Here is a 16493-nt window from a genome sequence, read left to right on the forward strand (position 1 = left end):
CTTGAAAAAATCTCTTGTTCCTCTCCTCCCAAACAATGTAAATATAAGCAGTCCAAGCTAACTTCATAAAGGTAGTGAGCAAGGATTTACCTTTCCAAGCACCACAAGCCCAAGCTAAGTGATTATCCCATGAAAGTGAGTTTCTTCGCATGCCATTGAGATTCATAACCGCATCATATAGAGAAATAACCATAGGACATTGAATGAATAAGTGATCTTTAGTTTCCTTCGAGTCTTTGCAAAACACACATTTAACATCGATATCGAACCCAAAACGATTCAGCATGTCTTTAGTTGGGAGCCTGTCTAATAAGGTCACCCATGCAATAATACTAAACTTAGGACTATGTAGAAGGAACCAGATCAGCTTGTGCCAAGTGACTTTTGCCCCTTTGTTCCGAATCAAAGCTAAATTTTCTTAATATTCTGGGCACCAGAAGTTAGAATAGGGAAAGCTTGAAGTCTCAAACTAAGTAAGCGTCTAAAGCTCCAACTTGAATTAATACCAACGTCCATGTTCCAAGCGTCTAAGTAAGCGTCCATGTTCCAACGTCCATGTCTTTTACTTTAGGTGTTGCCGCTTGTTATTTTTTTATTTTTAGTTTTTTATATATGATAATATTATGATAATCAAAGGTCTTAAGATCAAGTTCAATTTAAAATTTTAATATTAAATGAAAAATAGTATAATACTATATTAAAGAGAGAGAGAGAGAGAAAAAAGCTGTTCGCTCACTACTTGAGATGAGTATTAAGATGCTCAAACTTAAGCTCGAAAAGACATAATAAAATTATTTATTTTAGTAAAACTAAAAGTAATTTAGAAATACAAGTATCTCATTTATGCTATTAATATCTCCCCCCACTTTATATAAGCCACTCACATGGTGATGGCACTATTTGAAAGCTCCATAACTGAAAACCAAAGGGAAAGAGGAGGAGGAGCAAAGGGAAGCCATGGGAAGACCACCATGCTGTGATAAAGTAGGTATCAAGAAAGGTCCATGGACTCCTGAAGAAGATATCATCCTCGTCTCTTACATTCAAGAACATGGTCCTGGAAACTGGAGATCAGTCCCCACCAATACTGGTATATATATTTTCACTTCACCTGTTTCAGATTTCGATGGAATATTTCATGGTTTTGTTTGGCTGATCCAAATCTGTTTAGGGTTGATGAGATGCAGCAAAAGTTGCAGACTTAGATGGACTAATTATCTCAGACCAGGAATCAAAAGAGGCAACTTCACTCCTCATGAAGAAGGGATGATTGTTCATTTGCAAGCATTGTTGGGTAACAAGTAATTCTCAAATCTTTTCCCCTTTTTTTTAAATCGGATTTCGAGCTTTGATCGTTTTTCCTTCAATAATATGCGTTTTTGTTTGTTTGTTTGTTTGTTTGTTGTGGTTATAGATGGGCAGCCATAGCATCGTATTTGCCACAAAGAACAGATAATGACATAAAGAACTATTGGAACACTCACTTGAAGAAAAAACTAAGGAAGTTCCAGTCAGCTTTGGAGCCTTCTTCAATGGCGGCTACCGATGAGCTCGCTTCGGAGGAGAGGAAGAGCTTAGATTTTGGTACCGACGCTCGATCTGGTTCGAGCAATGTTAAGCTAAACCAAAGCTCTCCTTCTTCGTCTTCATATGCTTCGAGCACGGAGAATATTTCCCGTCTTCTTCAAGGTTGGATGAGATCGTCACCCAAGGTTAACGGTGACAGTATTGGGAGTTATTCTTCAACTCCTGCGAACTGTGATTTGATCTCCCATGGAGACGGTCAGTTCGAATCGATTCTATCATTCGAAAACATGAACAGCGTTGCATTAATGGAGAACTCTACTTCGAAGGCTACTCTTCAAGATTCCGGAAATGGTGAAAAGTTGAACCCAGAAAAGAAGCCAAAAGCTGGTCATCTGAAAAATCTTAATAATAATGACGATGATGACAATGATAACGACAATCCTCCATTATCGTTCCTTGAGAAGTGGTTTTTGGATGAGAGTTCTACAGGTCAAGTAGAAGACATAAATCAAATGATGGAATTATCTTCAATTTTCTAATATTTTTCTTCTTCTTTTTTTTACTTAATATTTACCTTAATTTCCATTTTCAAGCTCTATCCGGGTAAAGATGGGAAATATATATATATAAAAAAAAGTTTGGGTTATTTGTGTAGGGTTTAAAATTTCCATTTTTGAGATTCTGGAAAAGTTTGGGATCTCTTAGTATTAACAAAATGTAATTAGCCTCGAGTGTTTCTTTATTAACACTATAGTTTATTTTTAATCTTTCTATTTGTAGTTTTGAATAAAATTAACCAGCAATCCTATGACTTCCACTTATCCATATGCATACAAGGCTATAAACATATTTTTTTTTATTAATATGGGTGATTACAAGTGATAGTATCTCTTCCAAAAACTCAACCATTTAATAATAAACTCTCAAATACCCTATAATTATTAGTACTCGAACCGAGATTTTCTAAGGATAATAATCGTTCCTTTAACCATGGAGTTCGTTTGGCTCAATTTGAGTATGTAGTTGTAATGTGTTTAGACAATCATAACAATTTATGGATCTCTCTAAATTTAATATAATTGTAAGTCTCCTATTACACTCTTCCATTGAAAGCAGATTGAGAATTGATGTTACATAATTTTGCTCTTTATTTTTTATGAATATTATTATTATTCCATACATTAATATTTATTATTATTTATTATTATTACGAATTTTAGGTATGTGTAATTTTCCTTAAAACACCATTTTTTTATATATAACATTTCAACTTCCTTTTTATTTTTATATACATGATCAAGGTGTTATATATATTATTTTTCTCATTTTTTATAACATCAATTTACAATTTATTATTATTATTATTACATGTTTGAATTCTAAAATATATATTGTATAATATATATAACATCTTTTTCCAATCTTGATAATTATATTTTTTTTATTAATATTTTTATTGCCAAATACTTAAATGTTTATAAAATACATAGGTTTAAGATTGTTTTTTATAATGAATAATGTTATTTAAAGTTTAAATTATATAATTATAATATATATGATCGAATTTGATATTAAAAATTAGGATGCAGTTACTTTGTCCTTACCAAGCATATCTAGATAGTTAGAAATTTTAATAATTATACTCTGGTATACTTATTAAGACAGAAATTACATTTCTATGTAATTACAGTATGGTGTCTTAATAAGTTAATTAATTTTTTTACTCACCCATGACTCCATAGGTGGAATTAGAAATTTATTATTATAGGGTTAAAATACTTTTTATATTTCATAAATATAGTTTTTTAATTGAGAGAACTTGATAAATTATTTATTTATTTTTCAAATATATATATATTAATATTAATTAATACTTAAAAAATAATTGACGAGGGTCAATACTCCCCTTAATCCCACGAAGTTCCGCCCCTAGGTGACTCATGAATTTATTGATAAATTCTTTGTTACTCCACTAATAATATTTTTTTAGTTAAATTCTGGGGTTTTTTCTACCGTATACGTGACAGAATCAAATACGTATATATCTACGTATGAATGAAAGATGGGATTGGTAATTGGTATGAAGGTATCACGAAAGTCTTGCATGAGAACAAGTCAAAATGGTTTTGTTTTAGGGAAATGATGGAGGAAACTTGTGAATTCATTGACCTTTTTCCGGTGTGAACAAAAAGTTGAACTTAACTGCTGCCATTATCATAGGAAAACTGGGAGGAAAATGATTTCTTTTTATTTTCAAAAGGGAGAATATAATTTGACAACAGAAAATAAGTATAAATAGGATCCGAATTTAGAATAATTAGATTTCATCTTTTAAAAATAATATATAAAAATTTAATCTGATGACAAAATATATTTAACATATATACAAATTTAGATATATTTTTTTAAAATTAACGTTTAAAATAATCGAATCAAATTTGGTGTAGGGAGAGGGAAGGGTTTACCTTGCCCTGCCGCATCGGAGAGAACATTCACAGATCCCTCACCAGTCCACCACCTATCCAAGGTCCCCCCCCCCTTTTATACTTTATAGTCTTTAAGTTCCAATAACTCATTTAAGGTATTACAAAATCATTTAAAGAAAAAAAAAACAAAGGAATTAAATGAAATAATTTTTTACGTGTTTTAAAAAAACCATTAAGTGACGTATGACACACACATATATATATTTTTTAAAATAAAATGTTATTTAAAAAACTGAACGTGACACGTGTTGCTTAACCATTTTCTTAAACGATAGATACCTAAAAATGTAACAGATAAAATATTACGCACCTATTTTTAATGAAAATTTTTTTAGACACTAAAAATCAATTTGATGTATAATTTAGACATCTAAAGGTGTATTAAACATAAAATTATAAAATAAAAATGGTATATCATTTTCAGTAAAATTTTAATGCAACAATCGCAATGTCAGTAGCAGTTAGGAATTTAAATACCCGTATTAATGGTGTACTTTTAATGTGGTTATTGTGTAATTTTGATTCTTATTCGTTATATTAGATTTTTTATTATATATTATATGAGTTAATAAAAACATTTTTATTATGTTTAATATACTTAAAATATACGATTAACCGTTTTCTAATTAAATCACTGTCAAATTAACTCATAATATCAACTAGTAAGTATATATTTATTATATCTGCAGCATTAATAAATGTAACAACTTAATCAATAAAATTAAAATTTAATGACGAAATGGAAATATTAAATGTTTTTATTTTACTTAAAACTTTCCATGCAAATTTCCTTTCCTGAAGAAGTGCAATAATTCTATATGTACTGAAAAAGTGCATTCGCATGGATTCAGGGACAAGACAAAGTCAGTATATCCCTGTTTTATTGTAGTATATATTTAATATAAATATATTGAGTTTTTTTATTTTATTTTTTACATTAAAAGGTTATATTTAATTTTTATGCTTAAATTTTTTTTGATAATTTAATTTTATTACCCAAAAAAGCAGAGTTATACTACAAAAACAATCACCAACCTAAAATCATAAGAACAACCTACTTACAAAACAAAATATCAGTAATCTATACTCCAATTATTACAAAGAGTAATATTAACACTATCTAGTTTATTTATATTTATTTCTCTTAATTGTATATCCACAATCTCCTTAATAGCTTTAAGAATCTCATCGGCATTTCTTGAGCTTACTCGGAATAACCTTCTATTTATTTCCTCCCACATGGAATAAAAAAGTGCACTCCATGCAAGCTTCAAGATTGTTGCAAGAATAGACTTACCTTTCCAAGCACCATAAGCCCAATCTAACATATTCCCCCATGACAAAGGTGGTCTCCTCAAGCCCGTAAGATGCAGTATAGCCTCCCATAGAGAATCAATCAGAGGGCATTATAAGAACAAACGGTCCCTAGTCTCTAAAATTTCATTGCATATGACACATAATCCATCAGTAACAATTCCCATACGTTGAAGTCTATCCGTAGTTGGAAGTCTATCTAAGAGAGTCATTCAAGCAGTCATGCTATGTTTGGGGATGTAGAAAGGAAACCATATCAATTTGTGCCATGAAACTTTGTCCCCCTTTACTCGTATCTCTTCCCAAATTTCTCTTATCGTCTTAGCTCATGTAGATAGAACATGAAGAGCTTTTGTCCTCAGTAAGGACAAACACATAAATTTAACATAAAAAATGTAAAAATAAAATTATAATTTTTTTGAAAGATTTAAAGCTAAAATATTTTAAAATAATTTAAACTAAATAATCAAATTTTAATAAAGATAATAAAATATAAAATATTCATTTTTTAAATTGATTTGATAAAATTTGTCGAATTAATTCTTAAATAATTTTTAGCCAAATGAGTTTCTAAATTTAATAAGTTTAATCAAGCTAATTTTGAATATTTTTAGGTCAAATTAATCTTTAAATTTAATTTTTTTTCTTGAAAATTTAGAGTTTAATTTAATTCTAAAACGAATGAAAAATAATTTGATCAAACTTACTAATGTCATGCTTATTTTATATTATAAATCTAAAAAACAAATAGTTTGTGGAATATAGATGAGACAAGACACATGAGATGTGACTAAGGTTTCGTTTAACGTGAATTTTTAAAATTATTTTTATCTAAAAATTTCGTTTTAATTTTAAAATCAATGTCAAACGGGTAAAAAATTACAGTAGAAGCGACGTTTTAAATCAACCGCAAAAATTAAAATTTGCAGTTTTTTCATTTTTTAACTTTATCTTTGGAAGCAAATTACAATTTTACCTCCACTCAATTATGTATTTACATTTTGTTTTAATAATTTAATATAAGCATTATTAAAAATTAATTTATTACTTAATAATTTATTTTAATTACTTAAAAGTAAATAAAATTCATAGTTTATATATTAAAATATTAACCGTGAGTCATTAATAAAAAATATTTTATATATCATAGTCTTAATAAGTGTAAATATAATTTAAATTCTATATTTTACTTTACAACATAATATCTATAATGAACATTTTATCATTTCAAACTCATTTTTAGCAATAATTTCAAATAGTTAAATTTTAAATTGTACTTTTAAATAATACTTTTAAAAAAATTCTACCGTACTTTTAAAAATCACTTTTCAAAAATCCCGTCAAATTTGACCTAAAAATTTATATGATGTGATTTTATTGTACATTAATTTGTTAGATTTTTGTTTGATATGTGATAATGTTTGCCTTGATGATCTTATAAATATGTACATATTTGGAACTCTCATTATATATTATTTTAAATGAAAAGTTTGAGATTTTAAAAAAAATAATGTTATTAAAATTTAGATTCAATTAATCATTTATTCAACTACTTGTAAATAGCATGTGTCGTAACCGGTTTTCGTCCGGGCACGAAATATTTATTTGGCGGGAAAATTGATGTGAATAAATGGTTTTGAAAAATAATTTGGGAGTCGCCATCGGCCTTTTGGGTCAGGTAGATCGAATACCTAAAAATTATTTTTTTTAAAAGAGTTTTAAGAAAACATCAATTAAAAAAAATTGAACTGATCTGCGTTTTATAACAAAAAATTCATTCTTTTTAATAGTAAAAAGGGATTCGTGGTCGGTTACGTTTAGGGAAGGATTAGCACCCCTACAACGCCCAAAAATTGGTACTTTTTAATTATAAATTGTCTCTATTATTAAAGTTTAAAAATTCAAAATATATTTAATTTATAATCCTATTATTTAAAAATTATAAAATATATTTATTTAAAAATATCAGAAAAGAACTTCTAGGTGCTTTAAGACAGTTCTTTTCTTTGATATTGATAAATATTAATTTAAATAATATTGTTTAATTTTAAAATACCAGAACAGGACATCCAGTTGTATTAAGACTGTCCTTTTCTTCGATATTAAAATAAGTATTTAGAAATTTAATTACTATTTATTATATATATATTTATGAATACATAAAAATATTTAAAAATATAAACAAATAAAAATACCACTAAAACAATATATTTTAAAAACAGTAAAATAAATAAATGACTAAATTATAATAAAAATAAAATTAAAAATCTAATTCATAATTAATCAAAATTATAAGGATTAAACATGCTATTTCTTTATTTTATAATTTTAGTGACTAAAATAAACTTATCTAAAATTCGGATATTAGAATAAAATAAATTAAAAATATAAACTAGGGATTAAAATATTAATTATTAAAATTAAGGGATTAATTCTGTTATTTATCCTAAATATATTATTTTAATAAAAAGGACTAAAATGAATAAAATTGAAATTCGAAGACTGAATTAAAAATATTATAAAATTGATTTAGTGACTAAAATGTAATGTTTACAAATTAGGAGGACGGCGGACGGGGTTTAACTATTGTTTAATTATGCGTATAGTCCTTCCCGAAACGACGTCATTCGGGAAGGACTATAAAAGGTCCAAACCGGCTGGCCCGAAGGGCCAGTCTTCATTTCTACTTCTCCTCTCTCTCTCTTCTTTGAGAGAAAAAAATTTTCTCTCGCTTCTCTCTAGAACAGAGAGAAGCCAGTCGGCCGGCAGCCGTCAGTCGGCGTTCGTCCGCCGTCAACCACCGCCGCCAGCCACCGTCTTCGGTGGTCGGGAAAATTTTTTTTTACATCTAAATGTAGATCGGACCGTCCTAATGACGGTTCCGATGCTTTTTTCCGTTAAACGGCTCCCAATCGGAGCAAATCTAAAAAGAATACCTTCGGCTTTTCGAAGGTTTTGGTGAGATCCGGCGTTTGGCCTCCTCGGTAAGTCTTTCTCCTCCTTTTTCTTCTGTTTTTGGTTGCTGGATGTTTGACTGAGATCGTTGGTTTAGTAGTTTTTTTTTCCTTTCTCTGTTTTTTTTTCCGGTTCTGTCTCTCTCTTTTTTCTGTCTCTGTCTTTTTTTTTTCAGGTTGGGGTGGTGGCTTTTATAGCCACCACCGGTGTGGTCATCGGACCAGTCCGAAGAGGGGGTCTCGGTGAGTCACCGGACTACCAGTGGTGACTCACCCCGTAGCCATGGCGTGGACGGCTGGTATTCTAGCTTCTGGAGTCTTCGGTTGGGACGTGGCAGCGGCGGAGGCGGCGAAAGAGTGTCGGCAGCCGTGTGGAAACTGGGGCGGCGCCGCGCGGCCCTAGGGTATCAGACCCTAGGGTTTCCATCTGGAGCCATCTGGACCGTTGGATCTTGCCAGATCCAACGGCAGCAAGCTGAGGCGGCTGGTTAGATTAGGGTTAGGAAACCCTAACTGGAACCCCAAATATTTAGGGTTTTTGGTTTGATCTGGACCGGTTCTGGTTTGTTTGTAACTGGGCCGGTCCAGTTGTAATTGGTCTGTAATTATTTATTTATATATATAATATATATTAATAATAATAATAATGAAATAATAATAATAATAATAATAATAATAATAATAATATGGATAAAAATTAGTATCTTCAGCTGCCCCTCTTTGCTCATTCTTGTGTTAACAAGAATAAGGCAAAGATGAAAAGATAATAAAATTTTGTATCCATTTGACTTTACTTTGATCATAATGGAGATATTGAATAAATTCTTCTCTCTCTCCAGATGAGTTCCTCTTATTATGAACTTTCTGCTGGGGATGATGATGACCTCCTTTCTGTGATAGAGTCATTCAAAAGGTGAATAAGCTCTTGATGAGTTCTTCTCATTATGACTTTCTCTAGAAAGGCTGATGCTAATCTATCTCCTTCTGTGATAGAATTATGCAAAAAGTTGAACAGTTCTTCTTATTATGAACTTTCTTTCTTCTTCAGATGAATTCTTCTCATTATGAACTTCTCTGGGAATGCTGATCCATCAATTGATGAATTCATGTAAAAGGTTGAACAAGTTCTTCTCATTATGAACTTCTTCTTCCTTCTTCAGATGAGTTCTTCTCATTATGAACTTTCTCCGGAAAAGCTGATCCATCAAATGATGGATTTGAGCAAAAGGTTGAACAAGCTCTTCTCATTATGAACTTTTTCTTCCTTCTTCAGATGAGTTCTTCTCATTATGAACTCTTTCTGGAAAAGCTGATCCATCAAATGATGGATTTGAGCAAAAGGTTGAACAAGCTCTTCTCATTATGAACTTTTTCTTCCTTCTTCAGATGAGTTCTTCTCATTATGAACTCTTTCTGGAAAAGCTGATCCATCAATGATGGATTGAGCAAAAGGTTGAACAAGCTCTTCTCATTATGAACTTTTTCTTCCTTCTTCAGACGAGTTCTTCTCATTATGAACTCGAACTGGAAAAGCTAATCCATCAAGTAATGGATTTAAATCTTTGCTAAGAATATTTAGAATTCCTGTTAAAAATTTAGTATGGATGAAAATGAATGAAAATGCACCTATTTTTACAAATACCTAAATATGATGCATGAATGTTAAGTTATTTAGTTTCAGATTGGTGAACTGAGTATTTCTTCAGTTGTAGAAACCCAATAAATCTTTCTTCTTCAAATCAGAGAATCTATCATCTTTGACAAATGTAGATATAGTGTCACAAAACCTTTTGAGAATAAAACTCAATAGTATAGGCTCTTGAAAAGCTTGCATTCAGGCAACATGTTGATTCTGATAACAACTCATCTGATTATGAAGTGACCTTTCAAGTTGATTTCACAGATATCGATAGTTCTTTTAATACCGAAAAATCTTGAATGCTGATTCTGATGAAGAGGAATAACTGTTATACTTGAAAAAAAAATGGGATTCTCATATGCTGAAGCTTCAATAGCCATGTAGAGACGTGGTCCAGATTCATCAATTGCAGAACTGATAAATTTTATATGTGATGCTCAAATGACTAAAGATGCTGACGCACTTCTTCCGGTAAAAGATTGGAAGCCATTATGCAATGATCCCAATTACAAGAAAAGGTGAAACTTGGGCTATGATTTTTGAGAAAGGAATAAGCAAAAGAAGCTTGAAAATAAACTTCTTAATGAAGACGATCATGCAGTTCATTTTTTAATTCCAATGATTGGTTCTGTAATTTTTACCAAACCAGATCAGATAACTCAAAGAACACTTCCAAAAGATGCTATTGAGTTTCCTTATTTCTACTATGAGCAAATTCATCTTCCAAATTCAATGATTGGTTCTGTCCAACCAGATCAGATAACTCAAAGAACACTTCCAAAAGATGCTATTGAGTTTCCTTATTTCTACTATGAGCAAATTCATCTTCCAAATTCAAATATTGGTTCTGTCCAACCAGATCAGATAACTCAAAGAACACTTCCAGAAGATGCTATTGGCAAATTCATCTTCTAAATTCAATGATTGGTTCTGTTCAACCAGATCAGATAACTCAAAGAACACTTCCAGAAGATGCTATTGGCAAATTCATCTTCTAAATTCAAATATTGGTTCTGTCCAACCAGATCAGATAACTCAAAGAACACTTCCAGAAGATGCTATTAGCAAATTCATCTATTCCAGTTAATGTTTGGACTAGGATATCTCAGTGCTTATTCGATGGAGAGCCAGAATTTGTAGATTCGAAACGTTTCCACGCTACTACACTGACAAGGGCTATATTCATAATTCTGCCAATTGAGAACAGATTTTCTAGTATTCTGCTTCCTCCATGTGCTGATGCTTTTTCATTGACAAAGAAATGATGGCTTTCATGGGATCCAAGAATAAAATTGAACTGTTTATAAACATGTACAGAAAGTGCCAAATTGACAGAAAGGATCTGTAAGGCTCTTGAAGCTTATGACAATGAGCCACCTTCAAGTGTCCAGAAGTATGTTCTTGATGAGTGCTGAAAATGGAATCTAGTATGGGTTGGAAGGAATAAAGTTGCTCCACTTAAACCTAATGAGGTAGAAATACTTCTAATTTTCCTTAAAAACCATACACAAGGATCTGTATAGAGACATATTTCCCAGTGATATCAATGTCTTGTTTCTTTTTTTGCTGGAATCAATGCTACAAAGGTTGCCTTCTACTGTCTTAGTATATCTTTGAAAACAGATGTGCAAGAACTGAATGGTGATCGGTTGGAGCAATTGATGAGTAGATTTGGCGGATTCGACCTTGCTGTCGGTAACATCCCGTGTAACAATCTTAATGTTCATGGCTTTAAAATGGTGATGATTTGCTTACTTTATATTCCATGTATGTAAAAGTATTAACATAAAGTAATATTCAGAAATCTTTAAATTATCTCAAAATTATGTTAATTCATATAAAAGAATAAATTGAATTTTCGAAAATAAATTGAATCACAAATAAATTGAATTTGAAATAGATAGAATTATATTCAAAATTATGGCAAACATAAGAATGATAAAAATTCAAATGTCTCAACAAATTATTAGCATAAGTATTTCTAAATTAATCAAGTTGATACAATTTAGAGTAATGATGTAAGCTTTTGTGTGGAAGATCTCAAACGTTGTCGAAATGCTTGTAGATGTGAAGTTTCTTCCAAACTGTCAAAATCTTAAGAGAGTTCAATTGCCAGATGCCTAATATCAACCTGCATTTGAGCCGCCTTTTCAGGTTTTCAACTCAAATCCTTCCTTTGGTTACAAGATGCCCTTTGCGGGTTTTCACCTTGACCCCCCTTTTTTTCTCTTTTTCTTTTCTTTTTTTTTCTTTTTTCTTTTTTTTTTCTTCTTTTTTTTTCTTCAAGCATAATATTTCTTGACATAATCCGAGTTTATTGGATTTCTCAGAATTTTTCCATCCATTTCTGCTAAGATCAATGCTCCTCCGGAAAAGGCCTTTTTCACAACGTATGGCCCTTCCCAATTAGGCATCCATTTCCCACGGAAATCTTTATGTATAGGCAAGATCTTTTTTAGTACTAGATCACCCTCTTGGAATTCTCTTGGATGTATTTTTTTGTCATGAGACTCCATCATCCATTTTTGATACATCTGTCCATGGCAAATAGCTTTCAATCTTTTCTCCTCAATAAGGTTCAATTGATCAAATCTAGCTTGGATCCATTCAGATTCATCCAATTTTATTTCTCTCAATATTCGAAGCGATGGAATCTCAACTTCAATTGGTAAGACTGCTTCCATCCCGTAGACTAAAGAAAAAGGCGTTGCCCCAGTAGATGTTCGAACAGTAGTTCGGTATGCGTATAGAGTAAAAGGTAACTTCTCGTGCCAATCTTTGTAAGTTTCAGTGGTCTTTGTAATGATTCTCTTGATGTTCTTGTTTGCTGCTTCAACTGCCCCATTCATCTTTGGACGATATGCCACTGAGTTTGCATGTTTGATCTTAAACTATGCACAAAGTTCGGTCATCATTTTGTTGTTCAGGTTCAGAGCATTGTCTGTAATGATCCTTTCTGGTAGGCCATATCGGCAAACTATCTCTTTCTTTATGAACTTGCAGACTGTGGACCTCTTAATATTGGCATATGAAGAAGCTTCAACCCATTTGGTAAAATAATCAATTGCCACAAGGATGAAGCAATGTCCATTCGATGCTTTTGGTGTGATTGCTCCAATGACATCTATTCCCCACATAGAAAATGGCCAGGGTGCTGTCATTACATGTAAAGGAGATGGGGGTACATGAATCTTGTCTGCATATATCTGGCATTTATGACATTTCCTTGCATAATCAATGCAATCTGTGTACATAGTAGCCCAATAGTATCCATATCTCATTATCTTTCTGGCCATGGAAAGACCATTTGCATGCGTTCCACATATTCCACTGTGTACTTCTTCAATGACATTTCGAGCTTTGCTGGTATTTAAACATCTCAATAGCATTTGATCATTGCTTCTTCTATACATAATCTCGCCATCAAGAAAATATCCAGCAGCCATTCTTCTCAAGGTTCTTTTATCAATTTCCGATGCATTTGGTGGATAACTTTGATTTTTGATATATTGCAGAATATCATGATACCATGGTTTACCATCTACCTCTTCTTCCACACTATAACAATGTGCAGGAATTTCATAAACTTGCATTTTGATTGGCATCATATCAACTTTCTTAGTTGCCTGAAACATAGCAGCTAATGTAGCCAAAGCATCTGCCATTTGATTTTCTTCTCGAGGGAGATAATTGAAGGTAATTTTCTCAAATTCTTTCACTAATTCGAGTGTAAAATTTCGGTATTCCAACAATTTGGGGTCTTTTGTTTCCCATTCTCCTCGCAATTGATACACCACTAACGATGAATCTCCATATATCTTGAGAAATTTGATTTTTCTTTCTATAGCTGCTTTCAATCCCATGACACAAGCTTCATATTCTGCCATGTTATTGGTGCAAAAGAACTCCAGTCTACTCGTAAAGGGATAATAAATATTTTCTGGAGAAATTAACACTGCCCCGATTCCTCGTCCCAAAGCATTAGATGCTCCGTCAAAATAAAGCTTCCAAGTTGCAAATTCATCATTTGTTCTGACTTCTTCATTCATGGATATGCACAACAAATCTTCATCGGGAAAATTGAAGTTCAAAGGCTGATAATCATTTGATACACGACTGGCCAGAAAATCAGCTATGACACTTCCTTTTATCGCTTTTTGGTTGACATATACAATATCAAACTCAGATAATAACATCTGCCATCTAGCCATTCTGTCTGTCAATGCTGGTGATTCCATTAAGAATTTCAAAGGATCAAGTTTTGATATCAACCAAGTAGTATGGTATAACATATATTGTCTGAGTCTTCGAGTAGTCCACACCAAAGCACAACATAATTTTTGTATTGGTGGATATCGAACTTCACAATCAGTAAATTTCTTGCTCAGATAATAGATAGCTTTTTCTTTTCTTCCAGATTCATCATGCTGTCCTAGTACACATCCCATTGAATTTTCGAAGACCGTCAAGTAGAGAATTAATGGTCTATCAGGCATTGGTGATACTAAAATGGGGGCATTGGATAAATATTTCTTAATAATATCCAAAGTTTCTTGACATTCTTCATTCCAGACTTCAGGATTGTTCTTTCGAAGTAATTTGAACACTGGATCACATTTATCAGTTAATTGAGAAATGAACCGAGATATATAATTTAATCTTCCCAAAAAGCCTCGAACTTCTTTTTTTGTATTGGGTGGTGGAAGATCTTGAATTGCTTTTACTTTATCTGGATCAATCTCGATTCCTTTTTTGCTGACCACAAATCCCAAAAGTTTCCCGGAAGTTACCCCAAAAGTGCATTTAGCGGGGTTGAGCTTTAATTGATACTTCCTCAATCTCTGGAAAAGCTTTCTCAGATTTTGAATATGTTCGTCTTCAGTTCTGGATTTGGCAATCATGTCATCTACATATACTTCAATCTCTTTGTGCATCATGTCATGAAACAAAGTTACCATGGCTCTTTGATATGTTGCCCCTGCATTTTTCAATCCAAATGGCATCACTTTATAACAGAATGTGCCCCACATGGTTATAAATGTTGTTTTTTCCATGTCTTCAGGATTCATTTTTATCTGAATATATCATGAAAATCCATCCATAAATGAAAACCATGCGTGCCCTGCAGTATTGTCTACCAATGTGTCTATGCGGGGTAAGGGAAAGCTATCTTTCGGACTAGCTTTGTTGAGATCTCTGTAATCCACACACATTCGAACTTTCCCATTTTTCTTTGGTACGGGAACAATGTTGGCTACCCATTCTGGGTATTTAGATGCCTGTAGGAAACCTGCATTGATCTGTTTCATTACTTCCTCTTTGATCTGCAACAACATCTCGGGCCTCATTCGTCTGAGCTTTTGTTGGACCGGTTTATATTCTGGATTGATTGGAAGCTTGTGTATCACTATATCTGTGCTTAAACCGGGCATATCTTGATAAGACCAGGCAAAAATATCTTTGAACTCTTGAAGGAGATTTATCAATTCTTGTTTTATCTGGACTGTCAGAGTGGTACGAATTTTCACCTTTTTCATTTCTTCATCTGTTCCCAAATTCACAGTCTCAACCTCTTCTTTGTGGGGTAGAATTTGTTTGTCTTCTTTTTCTACCAATCTTAATAATTCAGTAGGAACATCACATTCCAGTTCATCCTCACAACCATTGATTTCTTCCAGACATATAGGATGCTCTAAATTTATCACTTGATTAAATTTAGGAATACACATGCTATTAACACGGTGACACCTGCAAATTTAAGTCGGACATATTTCCGAAAGAATATAGTAAATTTATGAAATGTAAAAATGTAATAAAATGTAAAGAATGATTGCCATCTGAAAATTTTAAAGAAAATTCCTTATATTTAACATAATTTCTTTTACAAGATAACAAAAAGTTTTCATATTTTTGAGCTAAACATAAAGATTAGTTCTGAATATTACTCTGCGTTAATATTAAAAACTATAGGAAAATCTTCAGTGGTCCAATTGGTGAGTGCTTCTCCAGGAAGACATGGTCGAATCCTATCCAAGTATTTGCCAGTTTTGTTGTCATTCATGATCATGTTGATAAATAATCCATTCATAGCTTCTTCAACTATGCCTTGATCTTTCGTCAACTTTTCTTCTTTAAAGGCTTCAACAAGCTGCTGTTCTACATTAATTGTTCCCCCTGATCTGAATGTTGTCTTCAACTGTGGGAAAGACATGTGTTTCCAAAGGATTTCTCCCCCTTTCAATTTTGCCTTTCTGTCTTCACATCTTCTTTTCATCTCTTTGTTCTTTTGCTGAAGATTGGGCTTAAACCCTAGCCCAAAACGGTCTTTTTTCATCTTTATACTGATAGGAACTGAAATCCCTTGAAGATTCTTTCCTAGACCTCTCCCAGCTTTAGCTCCGATGCCTAAAGTTTGTTGTACCGTCATCTTGGTGCAATCAGACAATCTGGGATATGGAATTTTGCTTCCTTCTGCAATAAAGGTTGCATTTATAAATTCAAGAGCTCGAAAAGAGCATTCAAGAGCATCATCATTGGTGTCGATATATGGAACATCGCTTGTTACAGACGCAA

The 16493-nt window shown here is 32.2% G+C and overlaps 1 protein-coding gene across 1 annotated transcript; it reads left to right on the plus strand.

Moving 5' to 3' along the window:
- The first annotated feature begins 915 nt into the window (after nucleotides 1-915).
- LOC120164907 (transcription factor MYB60-like) lies at nucleotides 916-2292 on the plus strand. Its single transcript, XM_039174539.1, has 3 exons — nucleotides 916-1090; nucleotides 1172-1301; nucleotides 1415-2292. The coding sequence occupies exons 1-3, from the start codon at nucleotides 958-960 to the stop codon at nucleotides 2064-2066; spliced, it is 915 nt and encodes a 304-aa protein (XP_039030470.1). The 5' UTR covers nucleotides 916-957; the 3' UTR covers nucleotides 2067-2292.
- The last annotated feature ends 14201 nt before the right edge of the window (nucleotides 2293-16493 follow it).

The sequence above is a fragment of the Hibiscus syriacus genome, unplaced genomic scaffold (genome assembly GCF_006381635.1).
Source record: "Hibiscus syriacus cultivar Baekdansim isolate YM2019G1 unplaced genomic scaffold, ASM638163v2 tig00111558_pilon, whole genome shotgun sequence".
Classification (NCBI taxonomy): Eukaryota; Viridiplantae; Streptophyta; class Magnoliopsida; order Malvales; family Malvaceae; genus Hibiscus; species Hibiscus syriacus.